A 25187-nucleotide genomic window follows, 5' to 3' on the forward strand; every position below is an offset into this window, starting at 1 on the left:
GGCAGAAGACATGGGTATTTTCTTGCATTTCAGTTTCATTAGTGGTGATAAAGCAAACAGAGACAGGCCAGCGCCGTTCACACGGGGAAAAAAAAGAATGGGGTTTTTTGGTTAACGCCAGGTTCGGTTTGCACACGTAAGGTGTTGAATACGGCAGCCGCAGGGAACCCGTGTCTGTAATTACAACGGGAAAGATAGCTGTTGGTGTGTAAGCACGTGCTCGGGCAAAGCACAGTAGTGGGCACTTCTGCCCCCCTCCCCCGGCCCCGGCCCCGGCCCCAGCCCCAGCCCCCAGGAGCTGCAGTTCCCTGCATAGCACGCTGGCCGAGCTGTTTGCCTCCCCCGCCCTGGAGCCCCACATCCCCTTCCTGAGCTCGCCTGGGGCTGAGGCCCTTCGTGGGCAGCACACAGGGCGTCTTCTTTAGAAAGTCACAGAAAGTCTCCAGGCCCCCCCAGCGCCTCCAGGCTCGCTGAGGCGTGGGACGAGCCGCCGCGTGTTCGGTAGCTGCGAGCCCTCTGAGGGCAGGGACTGCCCTGCTCATCTCCGCATCACTAAGTGTCTTTGACTCACTGGCCTCTGTGCTTGTCACACTGATGTGAAAACATGACACTCGGCCGTAGGACCTGGACAGGGAGGGAGCACGGGACAAAGCAGGGGTCACTGGAGGAGAGTGAGCGGGGACGGCAAGGGGGCTTGCGGCTTTGTCCTGTGAGTAACAGGGGATGTCCTTTCAGCCGTCCAGTGGACCATCCCAGGCCGTCCAGGACACCTCTGTGACTCTGGAGGACACAGGGAGGGAAATGTCGCTTAGAACAAGGGGGGGCTGCCGAACGGCCAAAACCACTTCACCACTGAAACTACTTTGGGGAAAAATAAGCCTCCCGCCAACAAGCAGTTTCGGTTCAAGGCCTCGTCTGCACGTAGAGCTGCTTTAGAAGGCAGCTTTAGAAGACCAGCTGCACTGGTCATGACCGTGGCTTAGGTCATCTCTAGGCCCTGAGGTCCTGCAGGGAGCATTGATTGAGCACCTGCTGTGTGCCAGGCTCTGGGCCTGCAGGCATGCCCCTGTCTGTGCTGTAGCAGGGCGGGTCACTTCGGGTCTTCCACAAAGCAGACCCCAAGACCCTTCGGATGATAAGCGGGCGAGACTCGCGGGGAACCGTCAGTGAAGGACAGAGGGAGTGGGAGCAGGCAGGGGGAGCCTCAGGCCGTGCGTGATGCAGGTGTGAAAAGAGAAGGGGCAGAAGGGCCTAGTGGGAGACGTCTCAGGCCGATGCAGGGCCCCGAGTGAAGGTTTCCCCCCTGGAAGATTCCCCACGTCAGGCAAGAGCGAGCTGGCACATGAGTCGTTGGTGGAGAGCAGCCAGAGAAGTGTGGCCTCTGTGCATGCCTTGGTGGGGCACCCAGGGCGGCGGAGGCTGGGGCCGTGGGTCAGCTCCGCTCCCACAGCAGGAGACCTGCAGGGCACACTCGAGTGGCGGCTACACAGGGATTCTAGAAAGCGGGGCCCATCTCACAGTACCTTCCCGGATTTGCTTCCCCAGAGTCATCCCAAGGGCTTCGGTGGGCACGTGCCACCAAGCGGTAGGGCTGGGGTCTCCGCTCAGATCCCTGTGACCGCGGAAGTATGTCGGGACCGCATTAGGAACACACACCTGCTTGGCATTCGCTGTCAGCGACGGAGCGTGTCAGCAGCGGTCAGTGACACAGTTGAGGCCATAACCTTATCTGTGCTCGCTTCACGTGGCTGTGGAACCATGGTCTGAACCAAGGCCTGTCTGCTGCTGTGTCCTCGTTCCTCTCACTTCTACTGGGTGTCATCAGCACGGGCAGGAGCACTCCTCCTCCTAAGTGCAGTCTCGTGCGAGATACACGGTCTTCAGGCTCCCAGACTCATAAAAGTCAAATCACAGCACCATTTGCTTTTCTTCTTTCTCCCTAACCTGGCTGTCTGTGGGGAGGAACCACGCCTGTTTTGATCATCACTGATTTCCCCTTAAATGTTTGTCGAATGAATGAATGACTTATGGGGGAAAAAGCAGCACTGTTGCATAACAATTCACTCCCGATGTGACTGGCCACGCACAGAGCTCTCAACACACGGCTTGGTCGGCTGAGGTCAAGCCCACCCAAGACTCTTGAACCCCAGAGCACAGCTGGGGGGGGGGGGGGGAGGGGCGGCCAGCAGGAAGTTTGAGACCCAGCACTGGCCCAGCAAGTCGTTGGCTGGGCAGTCGTCAAATGTAAAGCAAAGCAGAGGAGCATGTGTGGCAGGGCTTGTGTGTACCCTGGACACACGATTATGGTTAAGATTGTAACAGTCTGTGCACTAGGTCACCTGCTGTCTGAGTCACAGGGGAGCTGGGTCCTAAGGAAGCCCAGTTCTTTGGGAGACTTAGGAACTGACTGTGTAGGCCAGGTGGAGGTTTCCAGGTCAACCGAGGGCCAACCCCCAAACACCCCTATTTTGTCACCCAACCACTGGGGCTGGGGGCAGGGATCTTTTTCAGATACTTTGCTTCTCTGACTCCTTAAGTGGACATCACATGACTTTTTCTTGTTGAGACTGCTTAGTCTCAACGTTATGATTATCTGTTATTATGCAAACTCCTTCTATATTGGCCTCGAATTGTTGGGCTTTAAATATTGTTTCTAATTCTGAAATTGCATTTATATGCCCTCCTTTGCTGATAACTGCCACTCCTCACTGTTATGGGCGTGCCTACCCGTAACGAGCATGCCTTACCTTTTCAGTTTGGGAATTCTCGCGTGCTAGAGACCGAGAAACTATGCATCCAAGATTATCGGGCTCATATGCCAGTGAAGAGGCCAGTGGGCTCAGAGAGCCTCCCTCTCAACACCCTGGCAGGAGCTGTGTGTGGTGCACTGATCTTGGTAGATGACCACTTTCTCTCTCCCGGGGCTTTTAGTGCTGCTCTCCTGGTTTCCGTCATGTTCTTAACAGACGAAGTTGCTTGGGAAATGCCTTCAGCAAAGTATGGTACGACCCTCTTGTAGTGTCATCTGTATCACTCTGTTCTGCAGAAGGTCAGCTAATCGTGGTGTTGTCCGCAGAGCTTGTATGATGCTTCCCTACCATAATGTCAGACGTTGAGCCTGTTGTTAGGTGTTGTGAAGAATATTATGTGTGTCATCTGCTTTACAGTCAAAAGAACTGGGTGGAAATCCCAAATTTAGTCTCCGAATACCTGTGTGCATTTGTGTAAATGTTTCCAAGTCTCTGAGCCACTCTTTGCACATTTACAAAATGGGGGCAACGAATGGCTACGTCCTACGTTGTGACACTTGGATGCTTTTAACGCAGTGTCTTATTTAACACCATGACCGGAATGGTGTAGACAGTTGTGGTTGGAATTCCTGTCTCATTCAAGCACTTTTTCCCTGAAGGGAAGGCTGTCTTTTCTAAGCTATGGGAAATGTTGGCACAGTATTTCCTCTCTACTCCTCGAGGTCTTTGGAGAATGAAAACAGCCCTTCCGGGGGCAGTTGGAAGCCCTGACAGTTGGAAGTTTCTTTGTGTCAAGGAGCGGTCTGCCTCCGTTTCCAAAAAGGGAAAGCCGGTTTCCAGAACCCTTACAGCTGAGGCTGACGCTTACGTTTTCTCTTGGTCTGCAGTGAACAGAGTATCTGCCAAGCCCGGGCTTCCGTGATGGTCTACGATGACACCAGTAAGAAATGGGTACCAATCAAAGCTGGCCAGCAGGGGTTCAGCCGGATCAACATCTACCACAACACTGCCAGCAACACCTTCAGAGTCGTTGGGGTCAAGCTTCAGGATCAGCAGGTGAGTGCTGGGGCCACAGGTTATACTCAAGGGCGTATGCCCCCCCCCCATCACACACACATACAGTGAAAATAGGTAAAAATGCATAAATAAAATAAAAATTTGGAGTCAGAAGATCTGGGTTCACATTCTGCCCCCATCTTCTCCTTCGAGACCTTGAGCAAACTATCTGTTCTGAACTTCATTGTTCACGTCTGTCTTATAGAGAGGGTCATCCCCACTCTGTCTTCCTCGCTGTGTTGTTGTCATATATAACATAATATAACATAGAATAAAATAATGGATGTGAAATGGCTCTGAAAACGATACTGCAGACCGTGTTAGTGTTTACTTTCTGTCTGCGTGGCCATAAGTGATACGCTGTGAAAAGGTCTGGTTCCTCGGTCCCCAGAGTGTTGCTTTGGAAGGAATATCAAGGTGATGCAAAGAGTCTGAGATCACTTCTGTCCCTAAGAGCACATCCCGGGCACATCAGACCAGGTGGCTCGTGAGTGTGCCTGGTGAGTCTGTGCAAACACACACGAGATCAGTCCGCCTGTGTGTGTGAGGAGTAGTCGTGCCCACGTAGCTCAGGCAGAGTAGTGTGCTATGACCCGGACTAAAATAGAGATGTGGAAGAAGGGTTTGATGTAGCTTAACCACAGTGACTCTGGTTGCTACTTCAAGGGTTCTTCCTTCAACTCTCAGAGATCGACAGGGACATTTTTAGCAGTGAAATGAACACTTCTGTGGTTTCAGCATTTATGAAAATCTCTACCCAAATAACGTCTCCGGGCACCCTTTGTCGGCCAAGCCCTTGCTAAACTGAGCAGCAGGTTAGCTGTTGTCTCTGCAAGAATCCGCGTGTTAGCAATTGGAAAACCAAGAACAGAAACTTAGGACTCTTGTTTTTAGTATGTTGCCTGTTGAATGGGTTTCTGCTTTGGCCAGAACAGCCCTGTTAAGTTTCAGATTCTCGCGGCTGAAAGGGAGAGCCCCACCGCAGGACCCCTCATAAAGGTTCCAGCCTGGAGCTCTTGGTACCTTCAGAGGCATCACTTTCCCTGGCCGAAGAGCCTTACTGCTAGCAAGGTTTTTCTAGAAATCTTCCAGAAGCTGCTTCCCTGTTCTTCCAATTCATTGGTTCTGGCTCCGCCTTTCAGAGGTACCCTGTCCCACGTATCGCAGGATATACAGCCCCAATCATGGCGACTGCCAAAAACATCTGCCACGTTTCCGTAGCACCCCTGGGTGGCGGCTGGGAGGGCGGCACCTCCCCGCTACGTGGCTTTGACGTAAGGCCCATTACCCGGTGCGGTTCCTGAATCGCCGTGGGTGGTCCCTGGGTGATTGCTTTTACTATGACAAGTTTCCCGTGCCCTTCCCACCTCTTGATTGGCCTCCGGGCACACTAGGAAGACAGCGCAGTGTGCTGGAAATGGCCGGGCGCCGCGGAACGGGACTCCCCGAAGCCGACACGCACCTTGCTCTCCGGGGCCTCGGCAGGAAGCACACGTCGGGGCTCCTCTGGGAGGTGACCTTTTCCCCCACGCGGGGAGGGACTGGCGGCGGGCCTCAGTGATGTCCCAGAGAAATTCGAAGGCTCTGTTGACTCTGAGAGACTCCCAGAGGCTGACAGAGAAGTTACCGGCACAGCCTTCCACCTGGAATCGCGTGTTCAAGCGGCAGGTTCCTGGAATGTGGTTGACACTCTTTCCCCAGATGGACGGCTGTGTTCCTGGGAACAGAAAAGGCGTTCTTAGTAGCCAAGGCTCTAGAGAAAGTGGCAGGAAACCTGGCCCACAGTGGCGCCTCTGCACCTCCAGAGAAAAGATTGATTTCCACAGATCTGGTTTTCAGTCCGTATGGAGCGCGAGGTCAAACATTTCAGGACAGGCAGAGATCCCTGGGTTTATAACCCAGTCAGGATATCGTGCACATTTCATGCGCCGCATGGCTCATGCAGCACTTTTCATGTCTATTATTTCAGCCTCCCAGGAACCCCAGAGGGTAACAGTGTATGAATTATCACCCCTGTTTTGCTCAGTAAGCAGACAGAAAGCCAGGTGATCATTTGTGGCGAGAGGGACGGGCACACTGTAGTATCGTTAGCGGAGGGCTAGCCCGAGTCTCACATTACAGGTGAAGAAATACCAAAAGGTTTATAGTTGAGAATGAGTGATGGCACCAAAAATGTTAGCGAGCTGTCAGGCTGAATTAATACCAGGGGTCCAGGAGAAGGGGGCTTATAGCCCCGCTCTCTATGTGCCGGTCAGACTTCACCCGGAATGTCGGGACGGAACCCAAGTGCCACAGGCTGGGATCTGTAAGGGGAGGGCGCCCGGACGGTCACAGGTCTGCCAGCAGCACTGCACTGTGGGACGGCTCAAGGGGGAGCAAGAGAGAGTCGCCAGGAGAGGAGAAGGCCGAAGGGGCAGGGCCACGGTGTCCACGCCGCCCACGGACTGTGCGTGGAGGAGAAGGCATGCTTTTCTGTGGACCCCCGAGACGGGGCTAGGAACGCCGCGTGGACACTGTTATGAAGGTTTGAGCTCCGTGGCAGGAAATGCGTTCTTCCACGCACGCTGTTGGAGGGCGGAACGCAGTGCTTTGCAAGCCCACAGGCCGGCTGGCTGCTCGGTAAGAAGTCTGGGAAGGACGCCCCTTCTTTGGTAGAGATTTGGGTGAGCGACCAACCTGTGGGTTCTGTGGCTTTTAGACCCAGGTGAATGTGTGGGTCAGGGAGACTGCTTTCCACCGTTAAGTGTCTTTTTTTTTTTTTTTTTTTTTTTTTTGTCAAGGGCCCTTGACTGCTTGTACACAGAGACCTCAGAAGCAGGCTCGTCTTCCCTTGGAAGACAGAGAAGGCCCCCTCACTCAGTCCTACACCGTGCCCCAAATAAACACGCAAGCTTGCTAACTGTGGGCTCGTGCACAAAACAACGTAGGACCTTTTAACATAAGTTTCTCTGTCAGCAGCTGTCCTTCCTTCTCTGTCAGCAGATCAGTCCTTCCAAATCTCGGAGAATCATTTTGCAAATAAAGCTGATAAGGACACAGGCTGAAGTGGAAGAGTGGGAAAAGGCAAATCTTACCAACACCGACCAGGAAGGGCTGGTGTGAGTGTGTTACTGTTACGTACGATCGGCTTTAAGGCCAGAAGTGTTACTAAAGGTAAACAAGGACCTTTTTAAGGATAAAAAGGTCAATGGAAAATGAAGAAAGAACAGTCCTAAAGTTGTACACATCTAATGATATATCTTCAAAACATACAGGGGTGCCTAGGTGGCTCAGTCAGCTGAGCGTCTGACTTCAGTGATGATCTCATCGCTCTGGAGTTCGAGCCCCGCGTCCGGCTCTCTGCTGACAGCCCAGAGCCCGCCTCAGTTCCCATCTGCCTCTCTCTCTGCCCCTCCCCAGCTTGTGCTTTCTGTCTCAAAAATAAATGTAAAAAAATTTTTTTAAGATAGCAAAGAAAACATATAAAGCAAAACGGACAGATCTAAAGAGAGAAATGGACAAATCCAGAAGCAGAGTTGAAGCTTCTAATCAGACCTCCGAGAAACCGACTGAACAAGCAGACGGAAATAAGTAGAGATAGAAAATAGCATTATAAACCAACGTGACCTAATTTACATTTATAGAAACCACAGGCAGAATATAGAAGGTGGAATATAGTCTTCTCACGTCTGCACTGAACATTTACCAAAACAGACCAGGCGCGGTCGTTGTGACCCGCTAAAGCCTCCTCTCATCTTGCCTCAAGATCCCTCAACCATTCTTGACTGTAATGTGGTTTCCAGACCTCCTTCCACCGAAAACATTTCCCTCTGGCTTGCTCTGGTTGGCTCTCAGCACTAGAAGTGCAGCCCCAAAAGCGGAGACACTTGAACACAGAACTGCTGGTAGGGACTCCCCGCGGCAGAAAGGAGCAGGACCTACCAGGCCACTCTGGTCTCTGCCGCCGAGAGTGTGCTCTCATCTTAAAAGCAGCTAACCAGCACTCTCTTGCTCTCTCTGTCTCACTCTCTCAAAAATAAAGAAACTTTAAAAAAAAAAAAAAAAAAAAGGTGGGAGGTGGCACCTGCGTGGCTCAGTCCAAGCGTCTGACTCTTGGATTTCAGCTCAGGTCACGATCTCACGGTTCATGGGTTTAAGCCCCACGTCGGGCCCTGCGCTGACAGTGCGGAGCCCGCTTGGGATTCCCAATCTCCCTCCCTCCCTCTCTCTCTCTGCCCGTCCCCATTCACGTAGGCTCTCTCTGTGTCTCTCTGTGTCTCTCTCAAAAATAAATAAACTTCCAGAAGAAAAGAATGGTTAACCAGAAGTCACTGTGCCCCTTCTCATGCATACATGCCACAAAGCCTCCAGCCCTTTTTCTGGTGATCTGGAGCTAACCCTAGAGAGAGCCACCCCAGGAACTTTGTGCCAAAATGTGAAACAGTTGTTTCTTTAGCTGATTCAGCTCGCCTGAGCTCACATGTGCTTGCTCTCTCTCTCTCTCTCTCTTCCCCCTCCACTGTGGGATGCCCCAAACCCACCTTCCACCTGGCTAAGACTTGGAAAAAAGCTGTTGTGGATAGTGCCCGTATTTGCTGTCCTCTGGCTTTACCTTACCCAAAGCGCGGCAGAATGGAGCCATCGAGGAGAGTGATAAATCAGGGGTCACGTCTTAGGGCCTAGCCCGCTAGCAGGGCGGCTTGGCCACGTCCCTTTGCGTTTATGAATCTTTTCCTGAGCTCACCTCCCTGGCCCGTGGGGGCAGCAGATGGGGTTAGGTCCAGCTTCAGATCACAGAACCTGGAGCCTCAGAGCCAGCAGAGGCTGAGCAGTCCTGAATGTCTCCTAAAGCAGACCCTTCCCGTGGCGTCACCCACAGCCTCGTCCACGCTCTGCTTGCATACTTTGGTCTGCAGCGAGCTTGCTGTCTCTCGGTGCTCGCACGCGCGGGATTTAACCCTCACGACGCGCCATGAGGCTGCCATGCCGTAGGCGTGTCCACTCTTCCCACTTTCCAGGTCAGAAAAGGGGTGACTATTAAGTTCCATGAGGTCGGATCGTGTGACGTGCAGTAGACAGCGGCTCCGGGCCTCCCGCCGCCTTCCCCGAGCCACACTTGCTACGGGTCACCTCGAAGAACTTGGAAATACTTCCCCATTAAGTGTCTGAGAGAGTGGTTGCAAGGCCAGGCCGACCCGGAGCGACTCCCCCAGCTGCTTGCGGGCACCTGAAGGTCTGGGCTCTGCCCCCGTCTGCTCTCCACCTTCCCTGCTGGGCCTGGCTGGCTCCTCGCGGGCAGCCGAGGTTTGCCAGTGGATCAGCAATGCTGTACGTTGGTGTGGCACCTTCGCTTTTCTAACTGAGCCTTTTAACTGATAGCCCGTTTCTTAATGCAGCCGAAGTACGAGACACTGTGCACACGGGAGGCAGAGATAGGAGCCGGAAGGCTCTCGCCCTTGGGGGTCTCTGTGCCTGGAAATCTAGATAAGACGTGCATCACAGTGTGGCCTTCCCAGTAGCCCCACTAGGCTGGGAGAGCATTACTACCCCCATTTTATAATTGGAGAAACTGAGCCCCAGAGAAGTGACCGCTGTAGGGGGTGTGGCTGTGAGCGAGGACCGGCACCTGGACCCTGAGAACCTGACTCCCAGCTCCGGCCTCCCATCCGGAGCATAATTATTTACCTAGAAGAAACAGCTGGCTTTCAAACCCTCGCCGTTGCGTAGATCACACTGGAAAGCTGCCTGGCCTCGCGGTCCCCTTCTTCTCACCCCACCCCTGCCTCTGTGTCCCCTGGTAGCCCCAGGGGACACACTATCCTTGCCCCAGAGCTGCTGTGTCCAGCTCACTTACCTTTTATTTATTTACACGCATTTCTCTGTCTTCCCCGCCCCCCCCCCCCCCGCCCCAGGTTGTGATCAATTATTCAATCGTGAAAGGGCTGAAGTACAATCAGGCAACGCCGACCTTCCACCAGTGGCGAGATGCCCGCCAGGTATACGGCTTAAACTTCGCGAGTAAGGAAGAGGCGACCACGTTCTCCAATGCCATGCTGTTTGCCCTGAACATCATGAATTCCCAGGAAGGAGGTAAGCGGGACTCTGCCTTGGCCTGGGGCGGAGACCCCCCCCCCCCCCCAACCCGCACCCTCCCACGGCACTGGCTGTCTGGTGTCCCAGCCCCGCTGCCGCGTCAGGCTGATGCTGTGTGGGTCCTCAGAGAGGCCTGCTGCCGGATTTAAAGATGTTTCATTAAAGATGTTAACAGTTGGAAGGAAGAGAGGAAGACGGGCACGTCTTCTTGCCTTTTGTGAGCTATGTTGCTCTGTGTTGGTGCGTTCCTGAAGCTCTGCGTCCAGATACGTTTTATGTTTATTATCTTACTTCCGTATTCTAGAGCACGTCTTGAGCAGAGATGGGAGGGAACAAATACATGATTTATTCATGAATTCTTCATTCCTATGGTCAATAAACTTTTACTAAATGTTTACTGAGTATAAGGGACTGGCTGGGCAGGACAGGTAAGTAATGAGCAGGCGGCGTCCTTCCCCTCCAGACACTTAGCACTTGGAGTAGGTACCTCCCTAAACTGCTAATGTGGTGCCTCATACGTGCTCTCCCCGGGCGTGGGCCAGGTATGCAGGGGGCACAGGGCGGAAATCTGGGCTGCGGTTCTGAAGGGTGAGGGGGCTCACGAGGCAGAGGAGGAGCAGGCATGTCAGGCGGAGGGACGACGAGGGCATCCAGGCCTGAACGCCTGGCGTGTGCGGGGAGAGCCCCCTGCAGGGTTTCTGGGGCCTCGGGCACACGTGATGAAGAGTCCCAAAGACCTGGAAGACGATGGGCGGGCTTGGTACTTGGGGTCAACGGGGGCCTGGAGGAGGGAGCGGGGCCGGGTGATGCCAGCATAAGTCTCTAAGCAGGGCAAAAACACTTGTGGCTTTTATTAGAAATTGGCAGTGTTAGCTTCCGAGGGAAGACACAAGCTTTCTAAGGCGTGGGTGTCTGGCTGCCCACGGGTACGGTCCTGCCCTTTGCCAGAGATCTTAACCTTGGTAGAGCCTGCTAGTCACGAACAGGGCTTAGGGTCATGCCATTCAGTGTGAGTCGTGGCTCTGCCACATTCTAGCTAAGGGACGGGCCTCGGACAGGTCACTTCATTTTCTGTGCCTCAGTTTCCTTACCTGTCAGATGGGGGTGACAAAGGTTGTTTGTAGACTTGACTTTATTTTATTTTTTTAAGTAGGCTCACACCCAACGTGGGGCTTGAGCTAACAAACCTGAGATCAAGAGTCACACGCTCTACTAACTGAGCCGGCCGGGCGCCTCCTAGGGGTGGTTCTGAAATTTAAACGCGCAGAGTCTAAAATGCTTAGCAGGCTGCCTGACACACACATCCGTCACCCAGCGTTGGCGTTTGTCGGTGTTACGACCACTGTGGCGGCTGGCGGAGCCGGGGTGGGAACTGGAGGGGCTTGGTACCTAAGACCCGGGGGGAGATGGCTTCTATGTATCCATTGGGCCCGACAGATTGCAGCTTTGGGGCACAATTTAAACTCTAGGAGAATTTTCTTTGAGTAAACAAGACGTCTTGAGTATGTTCCCATGGGTCATACGCAGAATCATACCCGCAGAGCACTCTCTCCTAAACCGAAGAGCCTCGTGCTTCGTGGTGAAGTGAGCCGGGTTTAAGGTTTCCGATCCGAACCTCCTCATCTGCCCCAGGATGTGAGCACTAAGCTTCATTCGATCTGTTCAGATGGCTGTGTCGAGGGGCAGAGACAAAGTTTTGACTTAATCAGACAACTGGCCCTTGCAAGGCAAGTGCTTACTTTAAATAAAAACTACTTGTTGCTTTATTAAATCTTTATTACATTCACCCTGGTCACAGGGAAGTCAGCTAATCAACCCTCGATGGCAGATCAGAGCCCCTGACTGTTGGGAGGAAGTCGCTCACGCAGGGCCGCGAGGAACCCAGAGCTCCTCCGCCCGCCTTGGGCTGAGGGTGGGGTCACCGGGTGAGAGCGGCCTCGTTGACAGCCCACACCGTGACAAGTGGCGGCCTGTCCCAGTTCGTCTGCTTCTGCAGGCATGACCTTCTGGTGGAAGATCTGGTGGCGCCGGGAGGGTTTTAGCTTCTCCTTCACCTGCGGTGTGACCCCTGCTGGTACCACGCAGAAGCTGGAAGTGTGCCCCTCGGCGAGCTTTTACACGCATGTGTGCCTGCCCCACCCCCCCGCCCGCAGGTTCCCAGAGAGACCCTGTCCCTCCCCCTCCCTGCCAAGGGCAGGGGGGATGTCAGCTTCTGAGACAACAGAGCGGTTTGCCTGTGTTTGAACTTCGCTATGTGTGTATTTCATATAGCGTGTCCCTGGTGCCTGATTTCTCTCCCTCGACGTTGCGTGAGGGACTCATCCAGGCAATCGCTCGCCTCTGTCGTTGGTTCCTTGTCACCGCGGGTCGCCCTGCCACCTGGTTCCGCGCTTTCTCCTCTCCGTGGTTCAGCCTTTAGAGCTCGCTTACCACACCAGCAGCCATTGCAGATGCCCTCCCGCTGCCAGACATTGTGCTGTTTTCTGTTAAATCCCCGGTGTGCCGGGCAGTCCCTTCCTACCCGCCCTCAGCGGGAGGCGGTTCGCGGTAGCGGAAAAAGCACTTGTTCGGGGGCAGTGAGATCTTCTATTAAGTCTTTGTTCCGCCACCTGTGGCCCTGGGATAGTAAACCCTCCTTCCCAGGGTGGTTTCGAAGATTCATTTTGAACGTGTTTATAAAGCACTTAGCATCCAGGGCCTGGAATGTGATAAGAGCGCAAATAATACTGGCTCTTTGCCTTTTGTTCTTGTGAAATGTGGTTATCTTCCGTAAGCTTCGGCGTCCTTCCTTGTCGGGTAAGGTTACGCGTCCCGCCACAGAGCTGTGGAGAGGGCTCAAGGGCCCGCTGTCGAGTCTGGTGCCTCGTAAGCGCTCACCTGCCCCTCTTTCCCTCTCTGGTAGGCATCTGGGGCCCGTGGCCTTTTCTAAGACTCTGTGTCTGCCCGGGATGGGTCCTGTTCGGCGGTTCCCACCTCCACCTCCTCGTCCGTGGGCAGACGCTAGTGTGGTCCCTCCAGGGTCTCGAGAGCCGGGCGGACACGAGAGGCCTGCATCCAAACAGGTCACCCGTCAGAGCAAACGGTAGATGCTGAGGACCGGGTAGTGAATGGTCTTCACGCCCCTCCTCTTACCCGATTCTTGCGCCAGCCCTGGGAGACGAGGGCCCGGATGACATCTGGGTTCGCAAGCTGAGGCTCAGAGAGGAAAGCGACCAGAGGATTAGCTGGGACCCACTCACTCAGCAGTCCGCACCGTCTATGGCTAAAGGCCGGCAGGGAGCCACAGCCTGCGCTCTTTCTTTGCTGCTTCCTGCCTCGCCACCTAGTGAGGCCCACTAGGGCTGGGATTCTTAAGATTATTCTAGAGAAAGAATGGGCCCAACCCAGTAGTATTTTTGCTGCCTAATGCCTGCACGAAAGTGACGGTCGGGCACTCGACCCTTGGAAGACCTGTCTATTAACATTGTTCCTTGGTACCCACAGCATCGGTCTGTCTGCAGCAGTGACGTTCACATACTCATTGGTCAACTTCAGGCCAGCCTAGGGAACTTAATTTAGCAAGTTACATAAAATAATTGCCTGGAGCTTGGTGGCTTCGGTTTCTGGAGGAGGACAGGGGCACAGAGCTCACTTAGGGTTCCCTTGGGACCCACAATCTCTGGGTTTGGGGATTGTCTCTGTGGACAAGGGCAGTCAATCACTGGGTTATCAGGGCTTTTTCTGCAGGAACCGACATCTGGAGGTGGTTTTGGGGGGCGGGAGGAGCTGTCTGTTCCTAGCGCACGGCTGTCTTCTGTGCGGAGAAGGCGCACTCCTCCGTGTCACCCCCGTAGGTGGAAATGGAGGCTCCTGCCTCTCTCTGGTCACCGTTGTCCATGCAGGTTGCTGGCCCCCGTTCTTTACAGAGCTTGGCTCGCAGACCATACGGTCTGCACGACAGGGTGTGATGGACAAGGATGGGCCTGTGCTAAGTTCGGGACTCAGAGTGGCACTTCTTCAGCCTAGTTGGAGGACACAGATGATGGTTAGAGTAATAATAATGTCTATACTCTGTTTTAAAACGCCTAGGCTCCGTTTTTTAGCCATCTCTCCCATGTGCCCCTTCCCCGCCCTTCTCGAGGAAACTTCCCACTAATCAAACAGCCTCGGGGGGTGAGCGCTGCAGAAAGACCTTGTCTGGCTAAGGAAGTACCTCCTTGCGCTCTCACGTGCTTATATTTCGGCTTCTGTTACCAGGAGGTAGTTAGGCCAGTCACTGTTACACACATTTATTCAGATGGGGAGGCGAAGACACGGGCCGTTACAAAGGGGAACGTGGCTGCCAGAACCTACCGGTGGAACTGAGACACAGGTTTAGGGCTTCTGGCTAGAAATCCAGTGTTTTTTCCATGGCCCTGCCTCAGCGGGTGGTCCCGCGCTGGGGACGGCAGGGGCTTGGGCTGGGCAGTGCGCACAGCGCGGGAGGACAGCTGAAGACACGGCCCCTGTGCGGGTGAGTCTGCATCGTCACGACCCCTGTGTCGCTGCCATCGACTCCAGGGAGCACTCCCCCGGGCTCGCTCTGTGCACTCTCTGTAGGGGGAGCTCACCACTGCCTGGTTAAAGCCAGCTTCCGGGCAGGGGGTAATGTTTACAGGCTGTGCTTGGACGCCCAGCCCAGCCCCCGTGCGGCTTCCCTCCCTGACAGTGTATTCTCTCGACAGATAGCAGTTCACAGCTCAGTAGCCTTATATAGGCAACTGCTCCTATATGCTTCTATATGGGCCTCGGTTTCCCCATGTGGGAAAGGAGGGCTATGGATCCATCAAGGTCTCTGTACGTCCTAGCAGTTTTGTGTACGGTGTCGGGCGGGACTGAGTTCTGGTTCGCTGCTTACGGACCACGTCCCCGTGACCGTCACTAGGGGTGGGCGAGACGCTGTGCAGAAACCAGAACAGAGGAATGTTCTCTTCCCCCCTCGAAGGGCCCAGCACACCCGGGAGGCAGGATCCCTCATCATGCAGTCACTGAGCAAGTCGGTCCTTGGTTATCACAGAGGGTAGAAAATACAAGCAAACAAACGTTGCCTGTAATGCTACAACCCAGAGAGGAGTGTTGTTGACACTCCATAAATCCTTCCAGACGTTTTATGTTCCTGAGTGAGCGAAGAGCTTGCTCAGAGATAGTCTGTATGTACAGTCTGTAACCCTTTCTCACCCGGCACTGTCGTCTGAGTGTTACTCTGTGCCAAGATGGTCAGGTCTTCACTCCATCTAGGTGGCCAGAGTATTGCATTGGGTGCCTTGGAGGTGCACCACGCGATACCGTTCTGCTGCTGTCCCCTTCAGGTAACAGCGGGCCTTCTTGTTTCCCTGGGTGTTTGTATGTATGCTGGGTATCCTGCAGGTGCATCCAGTTTCTTCTTGGGCACATTTCCGAGTCAGACGATGTGTACACCTTTAGAGCGTGGGCCCATTTCGCCAAAATGCCTCCCAGAATGAGTGCACTAGCTGGTACTCTCCCCGGCGCGTATGACGGTCATCCTCTGCCCCAGCCTTCCCCAGGACTGGACAGTCGCACTCTTGCTGATCCTAGTAAACGCAAGACAAGGGAAAACGCCTCGTTCCGGTTTGCGTTTCTGTTAGCCAGGACGCGTGGACGTTTCCCTTCCGTTCGTCGGGGATTTCACGGTTCCACTGTTTGCATCGGTGCGTGTCCCGGGTGCGGGACAGCGTGGCTGAGGCTGAGCACATCCGTGTGGCTTCCCGCTCCCAAAGTGTGTGCGTCCTCGAATGACAACAAGGCTCTTGCGTTTCCTTCGGCAAATGAACGGAGGCAGTGTGGCCTCATGTGGCGTGACCTCTCTGCGCGCAGCCTCCTGAACTGCAAAGGGTGGATGTTTGTCCTACGCCACGCCTCACGAGTCGTCCCGGATTAGCTGCCCTCATCCCTGTACAGTGATACAGGCTTGTGATAGGTAATCAGTGCACCCTCCCCACCGGACTGCGGCGAAGTCGCGTCTGCGCCGTCCGTATCTTAGGAGTCGTTACCGTTCCTCGTGTCTGCACAGCCAGGGAAGAAAGCCCTTCTTGCGTTCTCTTTCATTCTCCTTCCAGTTCAGCGTCTAGAATCATGCTGGTCGGCCACAGAGAGATTCCTGGGCTGTTCCTCCATCTGGCCTCTTATAGGAGGGAAGGGAGGTCTGAGAGTTAAAAGGCCCAGATGCTTCCAGAAGCTGGCTGGTGGGGTGGTTTCCCAGTTAGCACAGGCCCCTCTCACGCCTTCCCCCACTTCCGGGGCACATCTGACCAGCGTCTTTCCCTGCTGTCTGCCGCTCCTGGAACCCACCGTCCTACTGCCCCTGCTTGGAAACCAAGAGAGGCGGGATTCCGTGGCTCTGGGGTTTGAGGAGGCTGGAAAAGGTACCATTTTAGATTTTCTCAGGAATATTTTTAAAAGGAAAGGATGCCAAAAGTGACAGGAAAGGCACACGGGGAGCCTTCCGATGAGCCGTGGTCTTCTCACAGACTATGCAGCCGGCAGAAGGGCACATAGCCAAGGACAAATCTAGACCTCACAGGAGTTGGATGCCAACATTTTTCAGCTGTTGCTCCCTCCCTGAGGACGTTTCTTTCCGTCTCTGCTTCTCCCTGCCCTGCCCGTCCAGCTCAGCCCTCCTCTTGGAAGCCCCCTCTACCTTCTTGGCTCCCTCCTCCGGCCCCTCTTTATTCCTTCCTCCTTCCTTGTGCTTCCTGTGTGCTTCCTTTTTCCCTCTCCCTGGAACTTCTGTGTACCACGACGCCCCCTCCCCGATCTGGGCCTCGCACCCCCCCTTTCTGTACTCCCAGGGCTCCCCTGTTCACGTTCCCCTTGCCAACTGTAATGCTCAAGCCTGGCCGCTGGGAGAGGCCCCTGTTCCCAGGGCACCCCAGCACCTTCTCGGTGCTTCCGCACTCACGGCACCCACAACACGCTGTGGAGTGCTAAGTGCCCGACCGCCCCGCCCTGAGAGCAGGGGTCGCCTGTTACCCATCTCTGCGTTCACAGCCTGGGGTCCACGACCCTGCGTGCCGCGGGCTGTGGACGTGTGAATGGTACGGGACTTACACGCGTCCGCGGGGGGGAGGGGGGGCAAGCTGCTTGACCTCTCTGCGCGCAGCCTCCTGAACTGCAAAGGGTGGATGTTTGTCCTACGCCACGCCTCACGAGTCGTCCTGGATTAGCTGCCCTCATCCCTGTACAGTGCCCAGAACACACAGTACGTGCCCCGTAAACGTGCGCTCTTGTGAAACCCACTGTGATCTTTTCACGGGGGCTGTTATCAGCCTCTGCGTTCCTCGGCCCCAGAGGACTTTACTCTTCAGGTTCCCCTGTTTGTTCAGTGGTGGTTGTTTAAATCTCCCTGTCGAACTCTCGGTCGTTACTTCTCGCTGTTGATCAGATCCCTGGCTTTGGTGCTCCTTTTCTCCTATTTGTTCATGCTGATGGCTCTGTCCCGGACTGTGAGCTATTTCCCAGTTGTCGCGGCTCCTGACTGAGGAGCTGACCTCTTGGTTTGGTTGTGAAAACCCCGGGGGACGTGATGCCGCCTGCCCCGGCAGCAGGTGCGTGTCTGCGGAACAGCCGTGCCGCCAGCGAGGGACAGTGCTCCGGGCCGCTGCAGGGTCTAGTCCCCTGTGGCTCTCGCCTCCCTTTTTTCCCCTTTCTCGTGGACAGCTTCTCATAACCTTGCGAAGCTCCCGTTATGGTGAGGTGAAGTACCTGTGCGTTAAAAGTAATAGAAACGGGAACAGGAACAGTTATGATCTTTACCCTGTGCTTTGGGAGTCAGGTGCTCGGCGGAGAGAGCATCTCCCTGAATGATTCACAGCAGTTCCCTGGGAAAGCAGGGTGGCTGTTCCCTTGGAAAAACCACACAGGTGGGTACCTTGCTCCCTCATTGAGCTTATATTTATCTGTACTTAGAAATAAGCTTAAAGATGAGAAGGATCTTAGAGACACTCCGTTTAGGTTTTTCCCCAGAACTCTGATTTGACCGTGGAGCTGCTCTTGTGGCTGACGGGGGATGCAGACGCGGGGGAGCCCCGGGCTCTGGAGAGCCCAGCCCTCCGTGGGCCGTGCTGCAGCCCAGCCTCCTACCTGCTGCCATGCCCACTGCCTCCTGCTTGGGCAGCCGCACCAGCATCCTGGCCCGGCACACGCACCCCGCCTCAGTCACCGCTCCCCCCCGGAACTCAGGCGGGGTGGGAAGGACACACAGCTAGAGCTCAGGGAGTCAGCCTTCTGCGAGGGCAGAGTCCCCAGGTTGTGTTCTTCTGGGCTCCGGTCCCGGTTCCGCCATTCGCTGTGTGGCCTCGGTGAGGCTCAGTGATCTCTGTGGAGATCACGTGTGAAGCATGGAGTGTCGGTTGTCCCCCGAGGTCTGTCACCAGCTAGTGGCCGATCGCAGCCCCCTCTGTGTGGTGATGGGTGAGCTGCGATCTGCTCAGGGACTGAGAGGCCGTGGTACTGGGCCTGGTGTGACACTTACCGGCGTGCGGCCCCATCACTTCCCTTCTCTGGGCCCGGATGTCTCCGTCTGTAAGGTGGGTGACCCGTGTGCCTCTCAGCACGCGAGGAGGACAGCGGAGAGACTGGCTCGGTGGGCAGGGGTGGGGAGGGCTGCACGGCTTGTGGTGACAAGGCGGGTCCTACACGAGGATCGCTTGTACGTGTCCCTCCGAGCACATGGAGGTAAGAAAACGCAAGGATCTGAGTCAGAACTTAGCTCTGTTTTAAGAAAAAGTGCTCCTTTTTCCCTCACCCAGGTTTAACGTGTGCTGGATTCTCCAGGAATGCAACTACCACCCACTTCCAAAGAAAACGTGCTTTGGTTTGTCTATAGCGTCACCAAGAATTGCTTTCTGCTTTGGAAACACTGTCACTTGTGACATTGTCCGCCATGCACGCAGCTCCCCTTTGCCACCGTGAGTCTGTGGGCAGGTGTAAGTGTCTGGCCGGCGGGGCCACGTCTGCGCTTTAACATCCTGCTGTGTGAACCTTACTCTGGCTTCCTCCTCTCTCTCTCCCTTAGAGTACGCCGAAGGCATTACTTCTCTTCTCTTCTAATTTATGTAGGTGTGTTATATAGTCTATGACTTTCACTTTAGATACCAGGGAGTTATAAAAAGTTTATAATAGAAAGAGGCCATTGAGGCTGGATGGATGGGCCAGAAGTTCTGTAAAAATCAGTCTCTTTTTTTTTTAATTTATTTTTATTCTGTTTTAATGTTTATTTATCTTTGAGGCAGAGAGAGACAGAGCATGAACGGGGGAGGGTCAGAGAGAGGGGGACACAGAATCTGAAACAGGCTCCAGGCTCCGAGCTGTCAGCACAGAGCCCGACGCGGGGCTCGAACTCACGGACCGCGAGATCATGACCTGAGCCGAAGTCGGACGCTCAACCGACTGAGCCACCCAGGCGCCCCAAAATTCAGTCTCCTTCTTGATCACATCTGCCGGTCTCATTTGATTGTCACGTGGCAGGGCCGGCCAGGGAGAGAGCGCCATGTCTGTGCCCATCTTACAGCTGAGGAAACTGAGCCCCAGAGGGCCCTAGGGAGCAAGCACTTGGCCAGTCAGTAGGAGAAGCTGGATTAGCACCCTCCCCTCTCCTCATCCGGACACCAGGAGGTGTGGTAGGAGCCACATGGCATAGTGGGAAGAATGTCCGTTTGGTTGAAGGAAGGCCACTCCTGTCTTACTCCTTCGTGTCTCCTCTGCCCGCAGTCCTTCACTTCTGACACAGCGGTGTGTGGTTTCCACAGCTAAGCAGTTCTGCGATGCTAGCAGGGAACCCTGCAGCTTAACTCGGTCCTGACACCGTCTACCGGGAGATGGCGTCAGACCCCGCAGGCTAAGCCTCAGTCCCTCGAGGCGGCCCGCCGCTCACTTCTGATGCCAGTCAAGCCCAGGTTGTCACCTGTGCGTCTGGCCAACAGGCAACTACCCCCCTCCCCGGGTTTGATTAATTTTCAAGAGTGGCTCACAGAACTCAGGAAAAGGTTTTACTTACGAGAGAACAGGCCTAATAGAAAGGGTGTAACTCGGGGAGGACCCGGCGGGGAGAGCACAGGACAAGGTGGGGGGACGGGGCAGGGAGCTTCCGTGCTCTCTGGGTGTGCTGTTTCCCACTTGGCTCCGATTTCTACTCCACTGCCTGGCACGAGTCACTCCATCTGCAAAATGGGTACAGTAGCACATCGGTTGTCGGAGGAGTGCCAGACACGCTTCCTGCCCAAGACACTCGCAGGCGTCCCGTGAATGCAGCCTCTTTGCTCCCGGCTTCCCCCAGCCCTGCTGCATCTTTCGTCCCCAGGGCCAGCACTCTTCTGTCACACTGCACCCCGTTCTCTTTTAACATACCACAAACGTCTCCCGCTCTTCTGGGACCGCAGGGCTCTAGGAACACCTGAAACAAGGACCCCAAGCTGAGGGGATCCAGCCACCGAGGAAGTGAACTTTTGAGAAAAGCTCCCTCCTCAAAGCCGCTGCTGGTGTGGGAGGCAGATAGTTGAGGCCCAGGCAGGCCGAGGAGTGGGGACCTGGAGAGAACCTTGGGCACCGTGAAACAGTGTAATTTTACAGATGACAGAACTGACGCGTACCCCCGTCAGTGCTAGCAGGCAGAACTGAGGGAGGGGACCGCAGGTCACACACAGAGTCACGGGCAGAGCTGGGGCTGTGCCCGAGGTCTCTCCCCTAGCCCTGGAGACCCAGGTTTGACACACCCATTCCTTCCTAAAACAGAGTTTTCCTGGGGCGCCTGGGTGGCTCAGTCGGCTAAGCGCCTGACTTCGGCTCAGGTCATGATCTCACGGTTTGTGGGTTCGAGCCCCGTGTTGGGCTCTGTGATGACGGCTCAGAGCCTGGAGCCTGCTTGGGCTTCTGTGTCTCCCTCTCTCTCTCTCTCTCTCAAAAATAAACATTAAAAAAATTTTTTTTTTTTTTAAAGAGTTTTCCAGGGCACTGGAAGAGTTTTAAAGAGTTTCCCGCTCACACTCTGTCTCTCTCTCTCTCTCTCTCTCTCTCAAAAATAAACATTAAAGGGGCGCCTGGGTGGCGCAGTCGGTTAAGCGTCCGACTTCAGCCAGGTCACGATCTCGCGGTCCGTGAGTTTGAGCCCCGCGTCAGGCTCTGGGCTGATGGCTCGGAGCCTGGAGCCTGCTTCCGACTCTGTGTCTCCCTCTCTCTCTGCCCCTCCCCCGTTCATGCTATGTCTCTCTCTGTCCCAAAAATAAAAAAAATAAAAAAAAAAAAAAACGTTGAAAAAAAAAATAAACATTAAAAAAAAATTTTTTTTTTTTTAAAGAGGTTTCCAGGGCACCTGGGTGGCTTAGTCGGTTAAGCATCCCACTTGATTTCAGTCAGGTCATGATCTCACAGTTCACGAGTTCGAGCCCCACATCGGGCTCTGCACTGACAGTGTGGAGCCTGCTTAGGATTCTCTTTCTCTCTCTCTCTCCGACCCTCCCCGGTTCATGCTCTCTCTTCTCTCAAAATCAATAAATAAACTTTAAAAAAAAAAGCATTTTCTCTGGGACCAAGGACCAAGGGTTCTTTTGGAAGAGAGTGGAGAGACATGACAGTCCATGCTCCTGAGGGCTTGAGAATAGCTTCGTGTGTCCATTGTTTCCCCTTTTGATTCTGATGACTTTCAGTCTGACCTTCCCAGTGGTAGAACAGCCTGCCCTTGCTGGCAGGACCTTCCATGTTCTTTTTTTTTTTTTTTTTATGTTTATTTTTTGAGAGAGAGAGACAGAGCGGGAGTGGGTGAGGGGCAGAGAGAGAAGGAGACACAGAATCCGAAGCCGGCTCCAGGCTCTGAGCGGGCAACACAGAGCCCCATGTGGGGCTCGAGCTCAAGAACCTGTGAGATCATGACCGGAGCTGAAGTTGGGACATTTAACCGACTGAGCCACCCGGGCGCCCCAGGCCCTTCCACGTTCTTGCCTCAAGGAGCCACGGAATCCTTCACTGCACCTTCGCGTGACCTCACCTTTCCTACTATTAACTCAGGACAGAGTGGGGAGACCCCAGACCAAAACAGAAGGTTCACTTCTCAAACTCCCACTAAAACCCCAAGAAACTTTCCAAATCAGAAGATCCAGCAACCTCCAACTCACCCCAAAGTCACAGCCTTTCCCAGTAGGGAGTGACAGGGGTAGCTGGCCCACCTTCACGTTGTGACCGAGGCAGAACCCCCACAGTGGATGTGAGGCCTTGCACACAGATCGCCGGGGGCTGGGGCCCACGAACACTTCCTGGGCAGTCATCGTACCCAGGGCTGGAGGAAGGAGCCTCTTCCCCAGGGGGTGGACTGGAATACATGTGTCCCAGCGCCTGGACTTCTGTAGCAGGACGGGCTGCCTGGGACAGCGGCCACCTGCAGGCGGTAACTCAGAGCTGCAGCCCCGGGTAGGAGCCGGGAGCAGCCTGGCCACTGTAGGCAGGCTGTCTCCTCCCGGCCAGGACTCCGAGCCGCAGTCCCTTCCTGTGGAGAATGAGGCGGTGACGCCACCTCACCTTGATCTCAAATGAGATCGAGGGCGTCCAGCAGAGTGCGGTGCTGATGGCAGGATCTGGAGGCTGGCGGTCTGGAAATGAGTTCACGCCTCGCGTACCCCCGTCAGTGCTAGCAGGCAGATTTCCTCCGCAGGCCTGAGGCGCCAACCAGACCCGGGAGTGCCCCGGAATGGCAGAGCCTGGAGTGGGGGGCTTGGGCAGGGGCAGGGACAGAAGCGGCACAGTCAAAGGCAACTTTGTCAACAGTTCCTGGGCGGAATGGTGGAATCTCAAACTGTCATTCTGAGGAGTTCCAAGGGTCCAGACAGGTATGCCAGGGACCTCGCCCTGCTGCAGCCTGAGTCGTTCTCTTTATCCATTGTACCCTTTTGGGCTCTGAAAAAAAAGAGAAAGAAAAAGAAAAACGTGGTAGCTTAGTGGAAATCCACACGGAGGGAATTAAAACACACGACGAGACACATATTTTCGTTGGCCTCAAGGAATGTGACGGAATATCCTTTTCTTTCCCGGTTTGCTTGTAATAACGTCATTGGTACATTCCAAGAGGTGACGGCCCTGGTGCGGGATGAGCGGCGTTTGCCCAGCGTCCGCGTCCTTAATCAGTACGCGGTGCCACAGCCACACGGGCACGGGAAGGAGCCCCAGCGGGCGGCTCCCAGTCACACCTCCTCGTGGAGGCAGGCCTGGTTCTTCACCCCGTGCCACCTCCCGGCCTCTCACACTCGGACACCGGGCCGCCTCCCAGCCTCTTACGCTCGGGGCTGAATTTCACTTCTCGTAAACCTTCCTGTGGAAAAGGACCGACCTTCTTCCCCTACAGAAAAACCCTTGGCTGTGTTCCTCTCCCACCTGCTCAGGCCCTTGGCACTTTCTGCCTCACTTGAGACACAAGAACCTAGGCCGGCATGGCCCTACCTGAAAGACCTGCATCTTCCCTTGTCCCTCCCCCCTCCCCCCCATCTCCACGACTGCCCTCTGGTGGCCGCTTCCTGACTAGCCTCTGTGCTCAAGATTCACAGAAGGTGGGACGGGCACATCGCCATGCTTCCCGGAACGCCCCTGCTGTGGCTGGCCCCCGCTCACCGCCCCACACGCTCAGGCCCCACTCCTCCTGTCCGAAAGTTGTCCCTCAGATGAAGCCTCTCCAGCCAGCGTGGGAGCTTCATCCACCCCAACGCCCCGTGCTTCACCTCTGCCTCCGTCACCAAGGTTCACACCACTGTTCCAACATGGGAATCCAGTCAGGTTGGATGTCATTAAGTGTCCTGTTTGTCTCCGGACCCTCAGAAACCAGCACACTAACTTCAGAGCTCTTGCCGTCTCTGTGCCAGGTTGAGCGAGCACATCAGGACCCAGGGGCTGGCCGGGTCTTGGGACTCAGTGCAGGCCCCCAATCCCATGCTCGATTGCCCTGGACAGTTCACGCCGATGCAGGTGTGCACTGTGCCCAACCCGGGACGCATCCCTGACTCAGCCCACGCACCCATTGTCTGTCCCCTGCAGGCTTGTAGCAGGACCCTAAGTGGTCAGCCTCTCTTCCCTTCTTCAACCTGTCCTTCCTGCCGGTGCTTCCAACGTGACCTTTCTGCACAGCCGGGGTCAGTTTGATAAGCCCCTCCCCGGCCTGTGCCATGCTGTCCCCTGTCCGCGCCGCCCTGCTTGTGGTTCCGCGTCTGTGTGCTGCTGGCCTGCCCCTCCTTCACGGTCCTGTGCTTGGGGAGCCTCCAGGCGCCCCAGGGGACCTCGGGGCCCGCTCCCCGGCTCTGAACACGCAGTCCACTGTCCCACTGGTTCTTAGACTGTGAGCCCCTCGAGGACAGGCACCTCGCTTTTCACGTCTCCAGCGCCCTGAGGAAGGACGGACACCTCTGGGCGTGTGAGTGGGTGAGCTGGCCACCTCGCCCCCGTGTCTGTCTTGCGTGCCTCGCGTAGCCTGGCGCTTCCTGCCATCACGCCACCCTCTGCAGACCAAGACGGCGCTCCCGAACCAGCACCGCTCGCAAGCCTGTGAAACTGGGCGCAAGGTGAGGGGTGCTATCTGTGATTGAGGGACATGGCAAATAGAATTGTCTCACACAGAAATCGCACCCGTCACCTTGGCCCGCCTACCACCAGCCCTAAGCGAAGGACGGCACCTTCCCCGGCCAGCAGCCTCGTGTTCACGGACCTACAGCCGTTGGTGGCCCTGAGGCGTGTGCACGTCGGTCATGGAGTCGGGCGGGTCTGGGCCCGAGCACGGTTTGTGCCGAGGGTGTGCCCTTGGCCAAGTCGCCGCGCTTTTCTGGGACCGTTTCTCCACGCGTGCGACGGGTCCATCGCAGCTACCTCACAGGGTTGTCGGGAGGGTGACGTGAGACGGCGTGTGTGAAGTGCCTTGTCACCCGTGAATTACTGTAACCGTTTGAAGTTCCTCACTTTTTATGCGTGTTTGAAAAGTCAGCTAACGACATCACCTCCTGAGGTGACGCTGAGGGCCCCGCTCTGGGACGCAGAGGGAGGTCGGGCCGCACGGCCCCGGTGTTTGGGAATGCGGGGCCGAGAGGGAGCCGGGGCCGCGCCGGCTGCACGGTGGGACCGAGCCGGGAGCAGCCAACGAGGAGGGTGGGGCGGGTCTCGGTGGCTTGGGACTTGAAGTCCAGGCTCCGGGAGAGGGTCCACCCGACGTCAGGGTCTCCCGCCGCACACTGACGGCACTCTGTATCCCTCTTGGGGGCCCCCAATTTCCAGACACCCCGCCGTTATCTCCCTTTAAAGAGCTGCTGCTTC

General features: G+C 55.4%; 1 protein-coding gene across 5 annotated transcripts in view; it reads left to right on the forward strand.

The window, feature by feature from the left end:
* Positions 1-25187, forward strand: part of EVL (Enah/Vasp-like) — a 151895-nt gene that overhangs the window by 90085 nt on the left and 36623 nt on the right. For all 5 annotated transcript variants that reach the window (XM_058740730.1, XM_058740726.1, XM_058740727.1 and 2 more), the window contains exons 2-3: positions 3638-3806; positions 9698-9875. In XM_058740730.1, the coding sequence (XP_058596713.1) occupies positions 3638-3806; positions 9698-9875 (347 nt within the window). The remainder of the gene's footprint in view (positions 1-3637; positions 3807-9697; positions 9876-25187) is intronic.

Source organism: Neofelis nebulosa, chromosome 7, assembly GCF_028018385.1.
Source record: "Neofelis nebulosa isolate mNeoNeb1 chromosome 7, mNeoNeb1.pri, whole genome shotgun sequence".
Classification (NCBI taxonomy): domain Eukaryota; kingdom Metazoa; phylum Chordata; class Mammalia; order Carnivora; family Felidae; genus Neofelis; species Neofelis nebulosa.